This window comes from Haliotis rubra, unplaced genomic scaffold (assembly GCF_003918875.1).
Source record: "Haliotis rubra isolate DU_JTF1 unplaced genomic scaffold, ASM391887v1 Scf82, whole genome shotgun sequence".
Classification (NCBI taxonomy): Eukaryota; Metazoa; Mollusca; class Gastropoda; order Lepetellida; family Haliotidae; genus Haliotis; species Haliotis rubra.
Window position 1 is genome coordinate 1355248 of NW_025767546.1, and position 21935 is coordinate 1377182.

Sequence of the window (21935 nt, forward strand, 5' to 3'; positions counted from 1 at the left end):
TTGAATTGCTCACAAACCCAGTCATTATCATTGAGATGTCTTTCATATTACCATCTCAACAGTGAGGCTGGTTTGTAACTCACATTGTGAATAGCATGTTAACCTAGCAGTATAGACAAGACAAATGTTGGATGGAAACCAAAGGTGGGTAATCTGACATTGAAGAATCACAAGAATGGATCCAAAGGTTAGTGTAGGGTTACCACAATGCTCAACTTGGAGATAAAGTGGAGGAGTCCATTAGGGAGCATCCATTACTTTTGATTTCTGTGGGGAGGGCGTGAAATACCACAATGAATAGTTTGCTGGCAGTGCTGAAAGTAAAATGAAGACTTTCTACAGATTTTGAATTCATTTTGTGTGTTAATAGTGAAATGGAATAGATTGTTTATTGGTGTTCAGGGTATAAATATTTTGCTGGGAAACAGGTTCCACCAAAAACAATTCAACTGGGTGCTCCCAGATTATTTTTTCAGTCTGACTGACCGTAGCTCTGTTTCTGAAGGTCAGTAAATCAATTGTCTAATACAGCATTTATACTAAGGCCACAATAAATCAGTTATTCCTTCTCCTCTCATGTTTCCAAAAGGCAGTGAGGCAGTGAGGCAGTGAGGCAGTGAGGCAGGCGCCTATTGTTAATACAACACATCATGGCATTATGTTGAATAGAATACTAGTACATGTAATCACCACACGACAACCATCAGCATTTCTTAACATGTTACTGGCAATATTTTGTCACATACATTATATTTAGGATAACACTTTCTCAGTAAAAGTTGCTTGTAAAAAATAATTTACATGAATGCCAACAGTGTTTAAGTTACAGGCAATCTTCCTGATGGCAGTGAGACAAATATCTACAATAGGGCCAAATAAAAAAAATGTTGTGGTTCCGAAAACATCTCTTAAAAATTTAGGGTAGGTAGGTCGGAATTGTATTATTTTTTTTACATTTTTTTTTTTAGAAGTAAAGTACAAACTAATAAGACATTTATCAATGAGTAATTGTTTATTCAATCAAGCATGCGGCCATCATATCGACTTTCTCTATCAGAATGACAGATATCTGTTGGTGCTGGGAAAAAACAATGGTATCTGAAAGCTTTTTTTATTTATTCCACTTAAAAAAAATAGAGTCGGCACCAGAATTCAAGGGTCGGTAATCGGAACCACAACATATATTTTTTTTAAGGCCTAGTCTTCAAATTTGATTTCATTTCTACATAAATACAAATGCAAGCAATGCAATTTGATGACATTTGGTGAAAAAATGTCCTATGGCCAGTTTTGTTTTGATTGACTTACTGTAAGATACCCAGACTGTTATTTGACATGACATCAGTTTCACCATGTTAACAGCGCTAGACAAGGATAAGGAAATATAAATTATTCTGACATAAAATTTATTTTGTTTAAAGATGTCTGGAAAATGTATAAATATGTTTTCCTTTAAAAATCAAAACATAATAGTGATAAACTAATTAAAAGAAGTACAGAACCATAATCTGCCAAGTGAATACCATACGTAAAAAATTTCATTTAGTTTCACAGTTACGTTGATCAGTATCTTAAATAAGAATAGTATTGTATTTGAATGTCAAGACTTGACAGATGAACAATTCTTTCCCATGATTTTCTTGTGTATGAATTCCCTTCCCAAATCATTCCTTCTTCACTGTGGGTTTGACATCTACTGACACATCATCAAGATCATCCTTGAACAAACATACCCTGTGTGAAGGTGAAGTCAAAGTGTTCATGCCTTCAATGTCCTGTTTTTCTGACCCGAAAGGCGACATTGCTGCTGTGTGTGGTGTTGAGGACAGTGGCGGTGATGATGGGGATGAATGTTTCACTGCTGACACAGCTGCAGTCTGTGCAAGAGTGACAGTATTGGAGGAAAGTCTTCTAAAGGGGGTGAGTGGAGATGATGGAATAGCACTTGAGGTTGAAGCTATGGACTGGGAGGGGGGTGGCAGAAGTAAGAGGTACAGTAGTCAAAGCCATAGACAGTTTGGATGTAGAGGTTGATGGTTCTGAAAACACTGGTTCATGTTTAAAAGCATTTCCCTGAGAAGTCCTGTTTGATTGTGCACATTGAGCACGATCAGGGTTGTTTTTGGTAGGTGTTAGCTGCACTGAATTTCCATCTATTGAGATCTCTTCTGCTGTCTTGGGCAATATATACACATGGACAAGAGTCTGCTCTGACTCTGTATCAACATCATGCACCAACACCACCTGCATCTTGTCTGCACTCTCTGCAGTGTTGATGACCTGCAGTAAGGCCTCGGGGATCTCAATGTGTTGCACATCACCCACATTATCTGAACTGACGGATACTGCTGGAACTCTAGGTGTCGGGGTACTGTGAGGGACACTGCCGGAGTTGGAGGAAGACACTGAAGGTATTGCTGAGGACATGGCAGTATCAGACACCTTAGACTTGACAGCATCAGACACCCCAGACTTGCCAGCAGCAGACTCCTCAAATTTAACAGCAATAGGTACCACAGAGTTGGACATACTGTCAAATAGATGACCGATATCTCCTGAGGGTGCAACATCTGTTGTTGGGATTTTGTTATCAATTGTCCTGTCTTCTTCAATATTGCATGTAGTTTTCTCTTTATTCCAGGTAGTCCTTACACTTTTGGGCACAAACACATCAGAGGTAACACTCACTGCTTCACTTGGTGCTTCACTAGGCACCTCACTCTCAGCATCACTGATGTCATTGTGACCTTCACCTTGACCCTGGGTGGCTGCTGACAGCTTCCCTCTGCTCATGTCCATGAGAATCTCCACCACCTCCTTCACCCGACTGCTGGCTGGCTTCTTGTTACTGTCAACTTCTGACCTAAAACTGAAGGAGAATTGAGTTAACAAGCTTGGTGATACTGATATCAATAATACAAGTGGCATCCTAAAGTCCAGGGCCCCTTTCACTAAGCACTCGTAGCGCTACGACTATCATAAGTCAATGTTACAGTATGTAAAGTACGAATGCTACGAGAATTTTACGAGATCTTAGGCTTACAAGAGCTTTGTGAAACAGGGCCCTGACCAGGTCCCACTCCTTTCATTATTCCCTAAACTTAGGTTTATGATTGCTAAAATAGATGTTCTCTAAATAGTCAACTTATCAAAATATTTGGCTGGAATAAATGTGGAAAGAAAAACACCTGAATAATAATTTGAAAATTACCGAAAAGGTACGGGAGGAAATTTGTGTCAAGTTCAAGTAAGTGTGAACCGAATTGGCACAATTACTCAATTTGGGAGGAGAGAGAGAGAGTATGGTTTTACCCACTTTTAGCAATATTCCAGCAATACCACGGTGTGGACACCAGAAATTGGCTTCAGACTTAGTACCCATGTGGGGAATCGAACCCTGGTCTTCAGTGTGATGAGTGAACACTTTAACCACCAGGTGTCAGGTGACTTCCTATTTGCATCTGTCCATGTGATGCCCCTAGTGCGTCATATGGGGCATAAACTCCTAAACGTAGTACATGACAAAATGGTGCATGTACATGCAGTACTCACTGCACTGAGGATTATAGGGACTGCAAATTCTATGCATTGTAATTACACAAGTTTGGTTTTTAAATTTCTGAAACATACTTGTATACACGCACCTCAAAATTATTGGGATTAATTTTGTGTATTTATACAAATGTGATGCATATCTGCTTATCAAACTTTAATGATTACCCCAATCATAGGGAGACATCTTTAAACACTGCCAATATTCTACCTGATTTAACATGCCAGCAACATCTGTCCAAAAATCATCATGCTATTCATCATTGCTGCATGTGAAAGCTCAGTTGAAGGTCTTCCATGCTCAGCTTTCCCATGTTGCTGCTAACTGGTAGGCATGGATACCAGAGGACTGGCACACATGGAACCTCACACTTGGGTAAGTACATACCTGCAGTGTGAACCTCAATAACTCCCCAAGATAATGTGTACCTGTCAACTGCCGTGTTTTTTTTAGGGTAATGACGAACAAGAAACAAAACATTGTCCTCAATTCATCAGTTGCCCCCGGATATAGGGAAGTATTTGGATGGACACAGTAATAACATACTGATTATATCAGTTGTTGATAAATTTACACATATCTACTCATGTGCCACTGTTGGTGGTTTGGAGAACAAACTTGATTGACTGACTGACTAAACAGAAAATTAGACAAGATCATTTGGATAGAGAGTGTGAATGAAGAGGCATGTGTCAGTGAGCTATCTATCATGGCTGCATCTACTCCAGTACGAAGTTCAAAGTGATTGTACACTTTATAAAGAGTATAACCATTAATGGTACTTTTCGTACCCTTGGAACCACAAAGCAAGTCCACGACTATATATACTGGTGGATGTTATACTGTTGAATGCGATACACCCAAACATTTAAGTTTGGGGAAAATATGCCATGTACAGTTAAACAAACATCATTTTGCATGAAAGAAATCTTGGCTAGGGCAAACAAGAGACACTGACCAATAGACACAGTTAATGCTATAAAACATCCTGTACTTCCTCTAACTACCCGTGAAGATCCGGGTTAGAATTGCTCTTCAGTAACCCATGCTTGTCGTATAAGGCGACTATCGCAATCAGATGGTCAGGCTCGCTGACTTGGTTCACATGTCACTGTATCCCAATTGTGTAGAACGATGCTTATGATGTTAATCATTGGATTGTCTGGTCCAGACTTCGATTATTTGCAGACTTCCGCCATATAACTGGAATATTGCTGAGTGCGGCGTGAAGCTACACTCACCCACTGCTCTCTAACTAGCATTTTGTATTAGCTGTAATTAATCTACAGCTTTGTCATTGAGGATATGGCAACCTGATGTAAAATATCATGTAATTCTACTACAAATACCCATCAAAACAAAATAAATGATTTGAATGGAATAACTGAATGAAATATACTGTTTTGAGGTCTTGTTATCAGAGTTGTTGCAGTATGCTTATCCAAGTACACTTATCAGACACTCTGAACACACAGACTTCCTCCAATACACGACTGTCAACTATGGCTTGAAGTTTGAATCCAACTGTTTATGATTATGGAAGTGTGGATTGTATTGTGCATTATACCGATGCAACCTTGTCAATCTTGGGATCTGACATGTGGCATGAAGTAACTCAAGGGAGTGTGTATTTGAAAAGTTGACAGGCTATCTTGTGTTTAGCTGAATTTGGTGTATATTTCAATAAGAGCTCATGGGTCATATTGTGTCATGATCTGGCTGAATTTGGTGTATATATTCGAATAAGAGCTCATGGCTCATATTGTGTCATGATCAAGCTGAAGTTGGTGTATGTTTGAATAAGAGCTCATGGGTCATATTGTGTCATGATCAAGCTGAATTTGGTGTATGTTTGAATAACAAATCGTGGGTCATATTGTGTCATGATCTGGCTGAATTTGGTGTATATATTCGAATAAGAGCTCATGGCTCATATTGTGTCATGATCAAGCTGAAGTTGGTGTATGTTTGAATAAGAGCTCATGGGTCATATTGTGTCATGATCAAGCTGAATTTGGTGTATGTTTGAATAACAAATCGTGGGTCATATTGTGTCATGATCTGGCTGAAGTTGGTGTATATATTCGAATAAGAGCTCATGGCTCATATTGTGTCATGATCAAGCTGAAGTTGGTGTATGTTTGAATAAGAGCTCATGGGTCATATTGTGTCATGATCAAGCTGAAGTTGGTGTATGTTTGAATAAGAGCTCATGGGTCATATTGTGTCATGATCAAGCTGAATTTGGTGTATGTTTGAATAACAAATCGTGGGTCATATTGTGTCATGATCTGGCTGAAGTTGGTGTATATATTCGAATAAGAGCTCATGGCTCATATTGTGTCATGATCAAGCTGAAGTTGGTGTATGTTTGAATAACAAATCGTGGGTCATATTGTGTCATGATCTGGCTGAATTTGGTGTATATATTCGAATAAGAGCTCATGGCTCATATTGTGTCATGATCAAGCTGAAGTTGGTGTATGTTTGAATAAGAGCTCATGGCTCATATTGTGTCATGATCAAGCTGAAGTTGGTGTATGTTTGAATAAGAGCTCATGGGTCATATTGTGTCATGATCAAGCTGAATTTGGTGTATGTTTGAATAACAAATCGTCGTGGGTCATATTGTGTCATGATCTGGCTGAAGTTGGTGTATATATTCGAATAAGAGCTCATGGCTCATATTGTGTCATGATCAAGCTGAAGTTGGTGTATGTTTGAATAAGAGCTCATGGCTCATATTGTGTCATGATCAAGCTGAAGTTGGTGTATGTTTGAATAAGAGCTCATGGGTCATATTGTGTCATGATCAAGCTGAATTTGGTGTATGTTTGAATAACAAATCGTGGGTCATATTGTGTCATGATCTGGCTGAAGTTGGTGTATATATTGAATAAGAGCTCATGGCTCATATTGTGTCATGATCAAGCTGAAGTGAAGTGTATGTTTGAATAAGAGCTCATGGGTCATATTGTGTCATGATCAAGCTGAATTTGGTGTATGTTTGAATAACAAATCGTGGGTCATATTGTGTCATGATCTGGCTGAAGTTGGTGTATATATTCGAATAAGAGCTCATGGCTCATATTGTGTCATGATCAAGCTGAAGTTGGTGTATGTTTGAATAAGAGCTCATGGGTCATATTGTGTCATGATCAAGCTGAATTTGGTGTATGTTTGAATAACAAATCGTGGGTCATATTGTGTCATGATCTGGCTGAAGTTGGTGTATATATTCGAATAAGAGCTCATGGCTCATATTGTGTCATGATCAAGCTGAAGTTGGTGTATGTTTGAATAAGAGCTCATGGGTCATATTGTGTCATGATCAAGCTGAATTTGGTGTATGTTTGAATAACAAATCGTGGGTCATATTGTGTCATGATCTGGCTGAAGTTGGTGTATATATTCGAATAAGAGCTCATGGCTCATATTGTGTCATGATCAAGCTGAAGTTGGTGTATGTTTGAACCAGAGCTCATGGGTTATCTGGTGTCATGAACTAGCTCAAAGGGCTGTTCACTGGAACAAGAACTTTTGGGGCATTTTACATTGACACTCAGTAAGTTTTGCTTTAGCCAGATTTTTGATAACCTAAAACAGATAATTTAAAAACCCAAAAGGTATCAATCACTTCTTGTTGCATGCTCTGAGGCAGCATCTTTGTGAGTAACATTTGTTATTTCTGATCCATGCGTTTCTGAGCAGGCAATTAGAAACATTGGTAACAACTGGGTATACTCCTTCTCAGGCATGGAAACCCGCTAACAACTATGTGTACTCCTTCTCCAGCATGGAAACCCGCTAACAACTGTGTGTACTCCTTCTTCGGCATGGAAACCCGCTAACAACTGTGTACTCCTTCTTCAGCATGGAAACCCGCTAACAACTGTGTGTACTCCTTCTTTCTGGAAACCCGCGGCATGGAAATACTCGCTAACAACTGTGTGTACTCCTTCTTGGCATGGAAACCCGCTAACAACTGTGTGTACTCCTTCACCCGCATGGAAACCCGCTAACAACTGTGTGTACTCCTTCACCTGCATGGAAACCCGCTAACAACTGTGTGTACTCCTTCGGCATGGAAACCCGCTAACAACTGTGTGTACTCCTTCACCCGCATGGAAACCCGCTAACAACTGTGTGTACTCCTTCACCTGCATGGAAACCCGCTAACAACTGTGTGTACTCCTTCACCTGCATGGAAACCCGCTAACAACTGTGTGTACTCCTTCACCGGCATGGAAACCCGCTCACAACTGTGTGTACTCCTTCGGCATGGAAACCCGCTTACAATTGTGTGTACTCCTTCGGCATGGAAACCCACTAACAACTGTGTGTACTCCTTCTCAGGCATGGAAACCCGCTAACAACAACTTCTCCGGCATGGAAACCCGCTAACAATTGTGTGTACTCCTTCTCCGGCATGGAAACCCGCTAACAACTGTGTGTACTCCTTCTCCAGTATGGAAACCCGCTAACAACTGTGTGTACTCCTTCTCAGTATGGAAACCCTCTAACAACTGTGTACTCCTTCACCTGCATGGAAACACACTAACAGCCATGTATCTGGCATTACGTCACCAGTAAGGAAACCTGCTAACAACTGCATCTTGTGTAACTTCACTGGCACGGAGCCAACTGTAGCCGGGACAGAAGTGCAATATTCCAGAGGTATGTTTAGTTATGTCCTATAAATGTGTTCCAATAATGTGTTCCAATAATATGACAGATCCTCAAACTGTATGGCATTTCAACATGACCTAGATAATAAGCAGTGGTATTCTTGTGAACCCAATATTTTGTCAATCATACTGTGCATTCATAGTTTGATTCTAAATGTTTGCACAGATCACTTTTTAGGGAACATTTGTCAATGATTTCCTATGATATAGAACATTACAATTAGTCTGAAGCAAGTACAGTTCCCACAATATTGGAAGGAGTGTGCTGTGTTGTCACTTCATTCCACCAACATCTGGGCTGCAGAACACTAGAAGCTGGAGATGTCACAATGTACAAAAATATTGTTTCAATGCATCACACAGTTACAACTGAAAAACACTTCACAAAACACTACTCGTATAACTTTCCATGTTTTAAGGCTGTATCAATTTGTTAAAGTACCGGCAATATTAGATTTCTTTTGCATTAAGCAGCTCCAATGCCTACTTGGTCCAGCTGTCATAAACCACACTATAGTGAGTATACTTTAAGACTGGTCAGCAGACATGATGTGGTATTCCAAGCAGAAGACAATGTTCATGCTGTTGTCATGGAAACTGTTCAACCAAGACCTCTGTACATCAGGCACAAAGGCACTTTAATGGCTGCAAAGAGATTCTCAGTTGAAGCAGCTACACTGTTGTCTTTAAACTAAATTTCAGAACTACTACTTTGATGTCTGTCAGCAGCCGAAAATAATTTGGTATTATCTGCTAGTAGTTTTGCTTTTTAAGGAGTCAGTAATGTTCCAGCAAGAACTGGTCTGTAACCTGGCAACCAGAGGCTGAAGGCATAAACATCCATACCATCAAGACAAGCGAGTGAGTGGGTCTAGTTTTACACCACACTCAGCAATATTCCAGCAATATGGAGGTGGTCTGTAAATAGTCGAGTCTGGCCCAGACAATCCAGAGATCAACAGCATGAGCATTGATCTACGCAACTGGGATACGATGACAGTGTCAACCAAGTCAGCGAGTCTGACCACCTGATTCCATTAGTCGCCTCTTACGACAAGCATGGGTTGCTGAAGACCAATCCTAACCTGAATCTTCACGGGTCATCATCAAGACAAGCTATCAGGTCACAGACTACCCCATCTATGTGAGTCATATGACAAGCACAGGCCACTAGGGGCATACTGATCTCCAAAGTCCACATGAACAAGCAGACAGCCTGTCTATACAGACATTCACTTCCCATGCAACAAGCAGACAGCCTGTCTATACACACATTCACTTCCCATGCACAAGGCACTCAGAATCCTTGCATTTTTATTCCACAGATTTGTTCAGGCACTAGAAAACCATGTTTTTTTTCAACAACACACTCAGTAATATTCAAATTATACGTCTCCAGTCAGTAACTATTTGAGCCTTGACCAGACAATCCAGTGACTGACACGGTCATGGATCTTTGCAACTGGGATATGATGACTACACAGTCCAGGTCAGAGAGTCTGATCACTTGATATCTCTAGTTGTTCACAAACATATGTTGCCGCCAACCAGTTCCAATTTGGAATCTTGACATGACTCTACCATTGTGAATACGTGTATTATCAAACATAAGTACCAAACAGTCTCATGGACTAACATGTCAAGGTATGAAGTACATGTAATGACGGAAACAATAACGTGAAATTGCACAATAAATATGGTATAGTAGAAACAAATCAACTCTCTACACATCCATGTCTCAACTTTCTTGTTTCTCTCTCACACAGACACAGACACACCATTCTGTCACAATCATCAGAACAGACAGCCTTCAATGGACAAATGGACGGTTTCATAACAAAATATACAAACAGAAGATGATGTACGTTTCACAGCAACACCTGTCAAAATAAATAACAGCAACAACCCAAGTAAAGCTGTAGGTCTGCCTGGAGACATAAATCACAGTAATCAGTGGCACTTGGTGTTCAACCTCAGGCAGTCAGACGACTCCATGTTAGAGATAAACCCAGCAGAACATTGTTAACATGGACTGATGAAGATATTTTTATGGATTAAACGTCTTTTTTATTCCCCACAAGATTTCGGGACCTGATGAAAGTGAACTGATGAAGGGATCTGTAATGGTCCCGTAACGATGTGAGGGAAATAAAATAGAAGAAGTTTAAACCATAAAAAATATGGACATATTGGACATCTATATACAACTTCTAAATGCCCCTAAAAGACATCATAGACTGATCAGTTTCCATGGCCACAACCATTGTCTGGAATGACAAGACTAAACATGGCAGAGTACATGAACAAAAACTCAAAAGAGTCTTGTTCCAATGCACAAACCAAGTAAGCAACAAAACTGTTTTAAATCAGTACTTTTTCTCCATGAGAAAATATGGTAGATACTTAAGTAATCATTACCAGAGCAACTGAGTATGACAGTAACAAAGTTCCACAAGGTGATACCAAAAGGTGAGTACCAAGACCTAGCACCAGACTAATGACTATTGTATAGGGGAAGTAAGTAATTCATTGCTACCTCTCGGCATCATCAAGGTGAGTACCAAGACCTAGCACCAGACTAATGACTATTGTATAGGGGAAGTAAGTAATTCATTGCTACCTCTCGGCATCATCAAGATCATCATCTTCATCTTCGTGAAACACAGTCTTTTCTGAAATATAATTTGACACAATGAGAACTACATTGATTTGAATGTAAAACCAAGATCCAATATTGATGAACATTTTGACTTCTCTGATCCATAATGTTTCCTATTTCAGTCAAGCCCTAAATAGGGTAGAAAGGTTTTTGTTATGTATTTGTGGTTTCATGAACAAATATTAATTTGTAGAATTTGTTAAAAAGGAAAGAAAGAACAATAATGGGTAGTGTTAAAACAGCCTGAGAAAAACAAGAAAACGGTTGGTTGGTTGGTTGGTTGGTTTGTTGTTTAACACTGCACTCAGCAATTTTCCAGCTATATGGCGGCAGTCTGTAAATAATCGAGTCTGGACCAGACAATCCAGTTATCATCATCGAGAAAAAGGTTTAGGGTAGGGGGATCAAAATAAAGTTCAGTCATGAAGATGGAAACAGTTACTCTTAGGGCCAATTTGGGAAAAGTAAATGAGTGAAAGCATGGACATACAACTATCATTGTTGGACATACAACATATCACACTACTTATGAGATATAAATAAATGACAAACACTGAAACTGTCAACAACAGAACCAATTACTAATAATGCATGAATATGCAGTTTACTTTTCTTTACTAAGAAAGTGTAATCCCAAATATAACATATGTTACTTTTCTTTCGCCTGCGCGTCTTGACTGCCTTGTTCTCCTTGATTTCATCACCGCCTGATTTCCGCTTCTTTCCCCGCTGACCCTTCTCCTTCTTGATGAGATCCTTCTCCAGCTTTAGCCGATGTTCCTCCTCCGCCTCCTCCTGAAGACGCTCGAAGTCTGTCATGTTGAAGGCAGTCCGGTTCTCTGAATTGTCCACAAGCAAGGAGCTCATTATAATGCCAGTCAGAAGACTGATAAATTTGTTTTTTTAATGGCCCACACACTGGACCTGGAGTCCACTAAGTTATTTAGGACTACTTCTTTCGTAACTGATCAAGTTATGCTACATAAACAACCTGTCAAATGTTGACTTTATATTTCAAACTTTCTAATTTTTACTTGGAAAAAATAATATCAAACTCTTGTCATCAAAAAAGGAGAACAATTATTACACTCACGGATTGCCTTATCTATTTCTCGTCTGTGCAACTTCTCCTCTTTCTTGAATTTGTTCTGAAAACAAAATTTGCATCTTTCATGAAAAACATGTTCATGATGTGGGGGAGGCAGGGAAGTTCATCATTCTCAAAGCAACTTTAGATATGGAGAGACTACTGCAGCTGGGAGACAAGCATGTTCAATATGATTACCTTGATTTCTCGGCGTGTTCGACTTGGGAAAAGGTGTAGCATGAGAGAGAAGTCAGTCCCCACTGTACTGAGAGCCTTGTAGAACTTGACAGTCTCTGCAATCAGAGCAGGAGAATTTGATGAAACATGACCACGTGATCCCGTTAGTGGACTCTTATGATAAGCATGGGTTACTGAAGACCAATTCTAACCGAGATCTTCACGAGTAAGCTAACTAAGCATAAGCACTGGTGAGCACGAGAGGGTCACATTGAAAAACAAACAAGCTATGCCATTCCCTGCTGTTTAAGTTTGACGTACCGACTTCAGTCCAGGATGTTTTGGGCCTCTTCTCTCGGAAGCTCTTATAGTTGACAGTGCTCTCATCCTCCTCAATAACATCAGCTTCCATTGGCTCATTGCTGGTCTTGTTGTCCACTACCAAACTAAAACAAAACAAACCAACACGGTCAAAGGAATATTCCGTATGTGCAAATGAATGAATTCAAACTGGACACTCAGACTTGTGAATACTGTGATTCTCATTAGGGATGGTATTGGCATACAACTTGCGATACGATACATCACGGTACTAAAACTTTAGTCACGACGATATATTGCCAAAGTATTGTGCAATGAAGCTGCGATACGATACGAATCCCGATATAAGGGTCGCGATATGATGCATATCGCGATACAAAAATCTTTAATTCTAACACCAACTATAAAACACCTTAATATCAAAACAAAACCATTTTAAAGATTTTCGTCAAAGTTAAGTTTATACGAAAATGTAAAAGTTTGTATCGATTCACTGTATCGGCGGTGGTATTGATGATTCGTCACACCACTAATTCTCAAAAGCGTCTTCTGCCATTGTGAACACCAGCTGTCATGTTTACAGAAAACTGAAACTACAAAGGTGAAACAGTTGACAAACACACCTGGCCTCGTTAAGGATGATTTGGCCATCTGGTCCGATCTTGACCTGTGGTACAGGGTGTGAGTCTTCACTACCGTCATCCCCTGGAGTGTCCACTCGGTTCTCCTCCTCAGTGGCAGCTGTTAAGTCAGTCACACACACCTCCTTAGGCTTGCCTGGAACTAGCTTCTTAGTCATGCTGAAACACATGTACAGTGGACTTAAGGAAACCATGTTGTATGAAGTAATTTCAATGGTCGTGATGCCAGGAAGTAACAGGTACAGCTATCATTCACCCTAAAGGAAGTGTTTGGGGTTGGGGATTGGAGGAAGTTGTAATTTAAAAATCAGACTGGATGCACCAGTTTAGATTTGTCCTGTTTTTAGTCAAGATTTTCGCTAGAACATTGGCCTATGAATACTGCCGATATGCCAAGCAAATCAAAAGGTGAAAAAATAAATATGAAAAGCACAATTTTCTCTCAAAAGCAAAAAGTGGTACACAGAATAACCAAAAAAAAGGCTTTCATCATTATTTCAGTTGAATTTATCCATCAGTTTGATTTAGGACAGAACCAAAGAGTTTATACCACTGTGATAAGAAATAAAGGAGCAAATCCATGGTTCAACCTCATGTTGAGCAGGACTTTACACGGCTGGGATTTGATGGTGATATTTCACCTGACCATAGACTTGTCAACCGTATATTCACTACACTTACGGATTACTTGATGGGTTCCAGTAGATCAGATCAATCATCTTCATGGTGGCCCGATCTGGGGGAGCATTAATTGGAGGTAGTTGTTTTCGCTTCTTTGGACATAAATGCTGAAAACAAAACATAAAAGGCTAGCAAATCACAATGTAATGTAAACCTATTAGAATATCATTTCTGCATACAAATTTAATGAAAATCATATGAACATAATTTGTTCATGATGAATGCTAATCTTGTCACTTGATTGTAGGTTTACAAAGTTTCAAGAAGAAAACACTAAACACTGCAGAACTGCTCTGTCAACAGCATGTCTGATGCAGACTATCACTGAATCACCTATTGAGTTTGTTGAAGAGGCAGTGAAAGATCAGTGGTAACTAAGCCATCCTTCAACCATGACAAGCATTAAGACATGTTAGAATCATGGCAAACAAATACTGATAACATGCTCTGATGCTGTGATGAACGGTAGAGAAATATCCCTGAAAAATTGTTGGAAATGATAAAAGTTGTCACGAAGAAGTTTCCCGACTTCATTACCATTAATTACTTCTAACTTACTTTGACAACTGGCTTCTTATCTTGTTTCAGTATTGGCACAACAGGTTTTTCAAAGATAGACTTCTCCATCCTTTCAGGAGGCTTGGGTTCGGATTTGCAAGGACTCGCCCCCAGATCATCCTTGTCCTCTGGCACCTGAGGGTGGTCTTCATGGTCTCCATCCCTTGGTTCAGCCTGTACTGTGCACTCCACATCGGTTGTCACACTCAGTGAGGCCTCGTCCACAGTCCTGGATTGTTATACGCCAATGAGTCATCGAGTATTTACTGGCATGTTATTCACATTTGGGATTAGTTACCTTTTGGTATTCAATATACTTTTACACTCACTAGTCCATAGGGCTTTTGTGAACCATTTTTGTGAAGCCATGAGTAGACACGAGCAAAATATGTCTACTCCTGTTCACGTAACTTCTAATCAGCATGTGATAGTGTGTCCCAAGTGAGCCATATGTTGCATAGAATTAGTAACTGTGATACATATCTAAGTAACAGCTACATGCCTGCTGCACATCTGTGCATCAGCTGCACCAGAGTTCATGTACACATGATGCCTGCCTTCAGTCAGCAGAAAAACATCAGTAAGACGTATGTAATCTGAATCTGGTAATTACACACTAAGCAGTTGTACTTTTCAGCCAGGTTTTATGCAACGAGCAAATGTGCATCCAGTACGCACAAATGTAGAGAACGGAAGCCGAAACAAAAGTTCACTACGTCCTGAAAGACGCACAATATTATTCATTGCACAGTACATCTAAGACTTTGCTAAGTGTTTGGTTGTTTCTTTCAGAGCAGTTACGTGCATCATTTCATCCACCAGTCTACCATGATAAATGATTCATTCCAGGCTCTAAAGAAATTATCAAAACGTACCATTCTCTACACTGCTACTTCATAGGACCCTCGTATAGGCTGCAAAGACCCCTAAAACTAATGACAGGGGGAACCCCAATCTGGTGAAAAGAGGTAAAACCCTGATTGGGTATTTCATTTTCTGGATGCGTATTTGCACACAAGCAACACCATATCACTGGGTTATTGTGACTTAGTTTGCATATTACCACAAATACACATCATACCCTGGAGGTCTGACAGACACCACAACTATCTGCCACATGGTTCATGATTTTGTTGAATTTGTTTGTCTGTTGTTAATGCCACACTCAGCAATATTCAAGCTTTAGGCAACATGACTATAAATAACTGACCCTGGACCAGACAATCAAGTGATTAACATCATGAGCATCGATCAAGGTAACTGGGAAATGATGACATGCACGAAACATGTCAGCAAGCCTGAACTGACCACCTGTTCCCATCAGTTGTCTCTTATGCTGACTGAGTTTGGTTTTACGTCGCTTTTAGCAATATTCCAGCAATATCACAGCTGGGGACACCAGAAATTGCGCTTCACACATTGTACCTATGTGGGGATTTGAACCCGGGTCTTCGGCGTGATGAGCCAATGCTTTAACCACTAGGCTACCACGTCCTCGTCCCTTATGACAAGCATAGGTTGCTGAAGACCAGTTCTAACCCGGATCTTCACAGGTAGTTGAATTCCAAGGAACTAGTCATGTAAACAGTACGGAAACATCACAACAACAAGCATTGTCACTAAGGTGACATAATCCCCCGCGCCAATTATCAAATCAAACTTAAAAAGTAATGAAAGTGAAGGTCGTAATTTAAGATGAAGTTAAATGTAAACAAAACCATGACCAGTCAACCTCTCTTGATATCTTGCTCTGTAGTTGTTCAAACGCACAAATATTTTCAAGACTCACTTTGACCTTGACATGAATGTCTTAGTGTATGAAATATGCAAAAATAGTAATAAAGAAATTGCTTATTGAAAAACATTCAAGGGAAGTCTTGAAAGTCTATGAAGAAAATCCAGTGAACTGTTCTTGAGATATCACGCTGACAAGCTTAACATGCAGCTTAACATGCTGAAATCTTCAGAGTGTCGCCATGACCTTGAAAATTAGGTGAAGGTCACCATAATCGACTGGGCCCCGCGCCTTTTACTAGATAAAGCTTGGTGTTGAATATGAAGAAAATCGCACGGAGCAGGGGATAATTAACAAAATTATCTGATGTAGAATATGGCATGAAGACAAATCTGAATCCATGAAATGCAAATTACTCATATTCATCTATGGTTCATCTGCTATTTAGCTCACAACTTTTTTTAAATCAGTTGCAAAACATTAAACAATCCAAGCTTTAAGCAAAATGCTTTCGAAGAGGAACAAGTGGATTGACAACTTCTATAATGCAATACATGCATCAATCCATAAAACTTGTTCCTCTTCATCATACCAACTTCTAAATGCCACTCAAACAGGGCAAAATATTCTCACTTGTTTGTACTGGCTGCATCTGGAACTGGCTCTAGCTCTGCAGCTACATCAACTTCTTTCTGTGGTATGGAGATGACAGCTGGGGGCACATGTGAGGCTTTCCTGAAACAAGTCATCACTTGTGCTCTTACAACCACATGTATCTGTTCATATATGATGCTCAAATAAAAGAAACGAACAAACAAAACATCATGAAAAGTAACCATTCTCAGACTTCTTTTCACCAAATAAGTACAATAATTACAAGTTTCTGATTTTTTCAGTTACTGGGGTAATTGGCAGATTATTTCCTCTTTCTACTGTTTAAAGTATTTTACGCCGGTCAGCAATATTGAATTTGTCTATTAAATACTTGCAACATGGACATGTAAAACATCGATAAATCGTAAGCATATCACTAATGCACAACAATATGTCTACATTATTTTTATGTTCATGTACCTGTTTTCAGGCCTTCCAATGTTTGCAATATTTGGTCTAGCTTTGGGAAACCTGCTTCTGAATTTAGGTCTTGTTTCGGGTTTCTTGTCATGCTTTTCTGATGTCGTATCCTCATTCTCAACAATCTTTTCAGGTGATTTGTTCTTAATTCTTGTCAGAGATTTTTCTTTCAACAAAACAGTTGATGGTCCCAAATTTTTCGATATGTCATGAATGTCTTCTTTAGCACTTTCAACATGAGCATTTACCACATTAGGAAATTCAGTCTTCTCTTGTACAGATTGTTTTGCTGTAATCAGTTCCGATTTAATGGTATTGGCTGGTTCAGATTTCCCTGAATCTTCAATGGGTTCGAATTTCTCCGGATCGTTTGAGCATGATGTAGGTAGAGGTTTCTTTAGATCACTGCATGTAGTAGGTTCAGGTTTCTTAGGATCACTGCATGCAGAAGGCTCTGGCTTGGTACCTTTGGTGGGTTTTGCATCTCCACAGGAAGTCTTTCCCCTGCAGTGCTCCCCCTACTGGGCTTAGGGCCAATGTTAGGCTTAACCTGAAGCCGAGATCGTCTGGTGGCCATCTGTTGTGGTGCAGTCTATTATCGTCTGCAAAAACATATTGGACATGTCTAAACTGATTAAGCTGATACACAAGAACACTTTTACAACATACCTAGGCACCTTTACATCTTAAACCTCTCACGCATACATGGTGCACAGGCTCCCAGGCTGACATATCTTGAGAAGAACATTAACATACTTAATCTGGAATCACAAATACATTGCAAGGACATTAATTACATACAGTGGACAAATATGCCTTTAATGGCTGTGATCATGGCGAAGTGAATCACATACATTATTCGGTGAAAGTGCCTCCAACTCAACATGTTCATTGTTGTCCTGGTCCAAATAATCAAAGGTTCCATTTTCATTGCAGCAAAAAACAGCTGCCATGTACAATGCAGGGTGGCCATCATCAGAATATCAAACACTAATGTAGGATTTAAACATTCTCGAGGATAAATGTAATCACAAATACTTAAACAGTTGAACAAAAACTCTAGACTTATGTGACTGAACCCCAAACCATCGTACGTATCTCAGTGAAACTATTAAATGACACCGACACGTTTTATTTGAGTATATATTATCACCTGCGTTGATGATGAAACATATGGGCAACCTATCGATCTAAAACGAGGCGAGGTACAGATATTGCACCATATTTCAGCAGTACCGCTGTAAAACTGTGTGTTACTATATATGTATGCACTGTCATGTACGTATTAATCTCAAGAAGACAGCAGTAGACTCAGTTGTAGGAGGAATAATCACGCACGAAGCAACGATTCTTACCCAACAATATTCACGTGAAATCCAGGCACCTGTAGGGAGAATTCCAACCACGAAGAACGCCAGGGAAGTTGTTACTTCTATAAAGATTACATTTACCGTTACCCTGGATTCAACAATAATGTGCTCAAAACAAAAGAAATTGGGAAATACACCATGTTTCTTGGCGTTTTCGTGAAGACTAATATCTGGCTACATTTTTCTGTTTTATACCCTGCATGAAGGTGAAGGTCGCATACAAAACGTACTCTCTAACAACATGCAATACTCTCTAACAACCTAACGAGTTACGCTAATCTTCAATGTATTTCTTTTCGAATAGTGTTCAGTCATATGATTCACTGAATATTAAACCACACTATCTAAAGCTGCAATATGCCGAATGTATAGTTTCGATGGAGTGAACTGTTTGCGAAACTGGATTCTGTCTTCCACACAAGCGCCGTAAAATCTCTCGACATTCGCGGATATCTGCACTCCAGCTAGACTAACGTTTAGTCTCTGAATGTATATAATTTTGATAGTAACAAACAAATCCATTTAGATTGGAAAGGATCCCCAGGGAGACCAGAGGAAATCTAGACTTGCTTCATTTAGAGTTTTAGCACTGCAGGTAGGGCTGGACTATAGGGAAAATAATATGGTTCAGGGACTGTGAGACAGACTACACTTCAGCCTATGATAATGTCAGGTATGGTGGGTGATTAGTCGCAAGTTTCAAAGTAAATTTTCGACATCAGTACCCAGTAAACCCGGTGATATTTATGTCCTAAATGGAAAACCTTTTTGTGAAAAATGCACCTTCTCCTACAATTAGGTATAGCCACTTCTGAATTGGTTTCATGGCAATGTTCAACGAATGTGCCAGTACCAACCACAGGTCCTCGTGTCTTTGCAAAGGATTAATTATTAACAAATATTGTTTTTGAGATGACCCCCGACTCAAAATGCTTCACAGTATAATACATCATGACAAGGTCATAATGTATTACACTGTGAAGCATTTCGAGTCGGGGGTCATCTCAAATTTTTGTATATATTTTATAAAATCTTTAATCCTCGCAAAGACACGAGGGCCTGTGGTACCAACTGGTGCCAGTCAACTACACTGACGAACATAAGCCAAAAATTATTAGAATCTGGATTCGAACGCGGAATAATGTTCTCAAATATATCAATGCCAGAAACGTAGACTATGTCACATCCTGGATTTCTGACTGAAATCGGTCATTTTACTGTGATCAGGTGATACACTACCTCATTAGATCCCTACACAGAATTATATTTAGAGGTTTGAAACAGTAAGGACTGAGGGCAACGTAAAATAAAATAGTTCAGGGTCTGCGACAGTTTGTCTCACAGTTCCTCATCCTCATTATTATCCCTTTAGCCCAGACCTTTCTGCAATGCTAAAGCCCTAAATGAAGCAAGTCTAGATTTCCTCAGGTTTAATCTCTCTTCTCACTGGAGACTCCTCGCTACATGTTGGGACGGAGATACGCCTTTGAAAAAAGAGTCTGTTTTCATTGTTCTGAAGGATGAGTGTCAGGTTATGTTTTGCCGACAACTCCACAGTGATCTTTTTAACAAAGGCAATGAAAAGCATTATGTGATACTGGAAAACATTCTTTTATGATATCTTGTTTTGAAATGAAGTATTTATCGGCTAAAACCTGCAATCTGTTAATGGAAAAAAGTGAACAGGTTTTTTTAATATCAAGAAGTTTATAACAATGAATCTAGGATGAATCAGTTGTAGATATGTTCCTTAAATTTGTTGGTTTAGACAATACACACGGGCAATCACAAATTTACATCTGTCGTGATCAACCCACGCTTGTGGGGTGGTGAGGCTCGCTGATTTCGCTGAACACGTCATCCTATCCAAGTTAAACTGGGGCGGTGAGGTAGCCTAGCGGTTAAAGAGTTCGCTCGTCACGCTGAAGACCCGGGTTCGATACCCCAAATGGGTATAAAATGTGAAGCCCATTTCTGGCGTCACCCGCGGTGATATTGCTAAAAGCGGCATAAAACTAAACTCACTCACTATCCCAAACTGCGGAGAGTGATGAGGATGCCGATCACAGGTTTGTTTGCTCCAGACTGCCATCAGGCGGCAGCAACTTTTTTGGCCTGTGGTCGTTGTGTTTGAGAGGTCGCAGAAGTTATTCCGCCCGTCATGTATACTGATATGTGGTACAGGTAAGTTATATATCGTTATTTTCACAGTGTCAATTCATTTTGATGAACAAATGTGAAACCATACTTGGGAGTGTACGTTTATTGTAACACAACACGTAGGGGAAAATATAATAATCCAGTCGGGCTAGCTATGCCTGAAAGTTACAAGCCCACAATATATTTCACTGGATTTTTACTAGCCACGTGCTAGCGGACCAATGGTTATTTCGCACACTGCCTGTAAATGATCGACTCTGAACCAGATAGTGTTGTGGTCGCTTCAGGATTCTGGCGGGCCTCAAACTGTATACTGAATAGTCACGCTGTACATAGTGAAACGACCATCCAGTATGTTTGTTGGGCTCGCATTTCGCAAAGCCTACACGAGTATGCAGTGTGTGTATGTGTGCGTCCTAGTGGTTGTCGAGATGCTAGCCCCAGAGATATAAAGGTTGTTCCATACGGAAACACGTTGGGAAAGGTTTGTCACCTCAGTTGTGTACAATTAGTAAAGAAGAAGCTAAGCAGAATCCCTTATTTCGAATATACGTAATTTCCATATATTTGGTGTGTGTGTGAGAGATAGAGAGATAGAGATAGACTATGTATGAATGAATAAACGGACACAAAAATATATATATATATATATAGATAGATAGATAGATAAATGTGTCGCTGCAACCATGCAATACTTACGCACGGACGTGCACGCACACATACATACAGAAGATAGGTGTATGTAATTATATATAGTACATGCTCCTTATAATCACTCATTCTTGCCCTAGTGTAATCACCCAATCTAGCCTGCTTTACAATAGCACAATCACCTTTAGGCTTGCGTACTCTATTGTTTTCTCTCAGTCTCTATTGTCATCTGCAGACGTCTGGGCCGCTGAGTCATGAAAAGTGACCCTTGCACAAAGTGTTCCCTCAATATACAGTACAACCAGAAATTATTGAGAATTTAAAGATTGTAATTTTTTATATTTTTTTCACTCATTACTCACGTTTTAAATGTGAATATTAGCAAAACATAACTCCAGATTCAAAGACAGGTGAACAGTTAGTATTTTTTCAAGTCACCATGGGCAGCAATGCAGGCTTCAATGCGGCGGGGCATATACTACTGATCAAAGAAGTTAGAAAGTCGTGGTCGATGCTGTCCCAATATCGGACCACCTCTTCTTTCATTTCAGCAATATTTGTCAGATTTTTCTTATTGACA

At 39.7% G+C, this 21935-nt stretch overlaps 1 protein-coding gene across 1 annotated transcript; it reads right to left on the reverse strand.

Moving 5' to 3' along the window:
- Positions 1-1389: 1389 nt before the first annotated feature.
- Positions 1390-18127, reverse strand: LOC124262066 (transcription factor TFIIIB component B'' homolog). Its single transcript, XM_046696488.1, has 12 exons — positions 18029-18127; positions 17175-17692; positions 16734-16835; positions 14366-14594; positions 13808-13914; positions 13109-13285; positions 12486-12610; positions 12186-12280; positions 11994-12048; positions 11554-11739; positions 10862-10913; positions 1390-2869 (listed from the first exon to the last, which is right to left on the reverse strand). The coding sequence occupies exons 1-12, from the start codon at positions 18125-18127 to the stop codon at positions 1912-1914; spliced, it is 2703 nt and encodes a 900-aa protein (XP_046552444.1). The 3' UTR covers positions 1390-1911.
- Positions 18128-21935: the final 3808 nt, after the last annotated feature.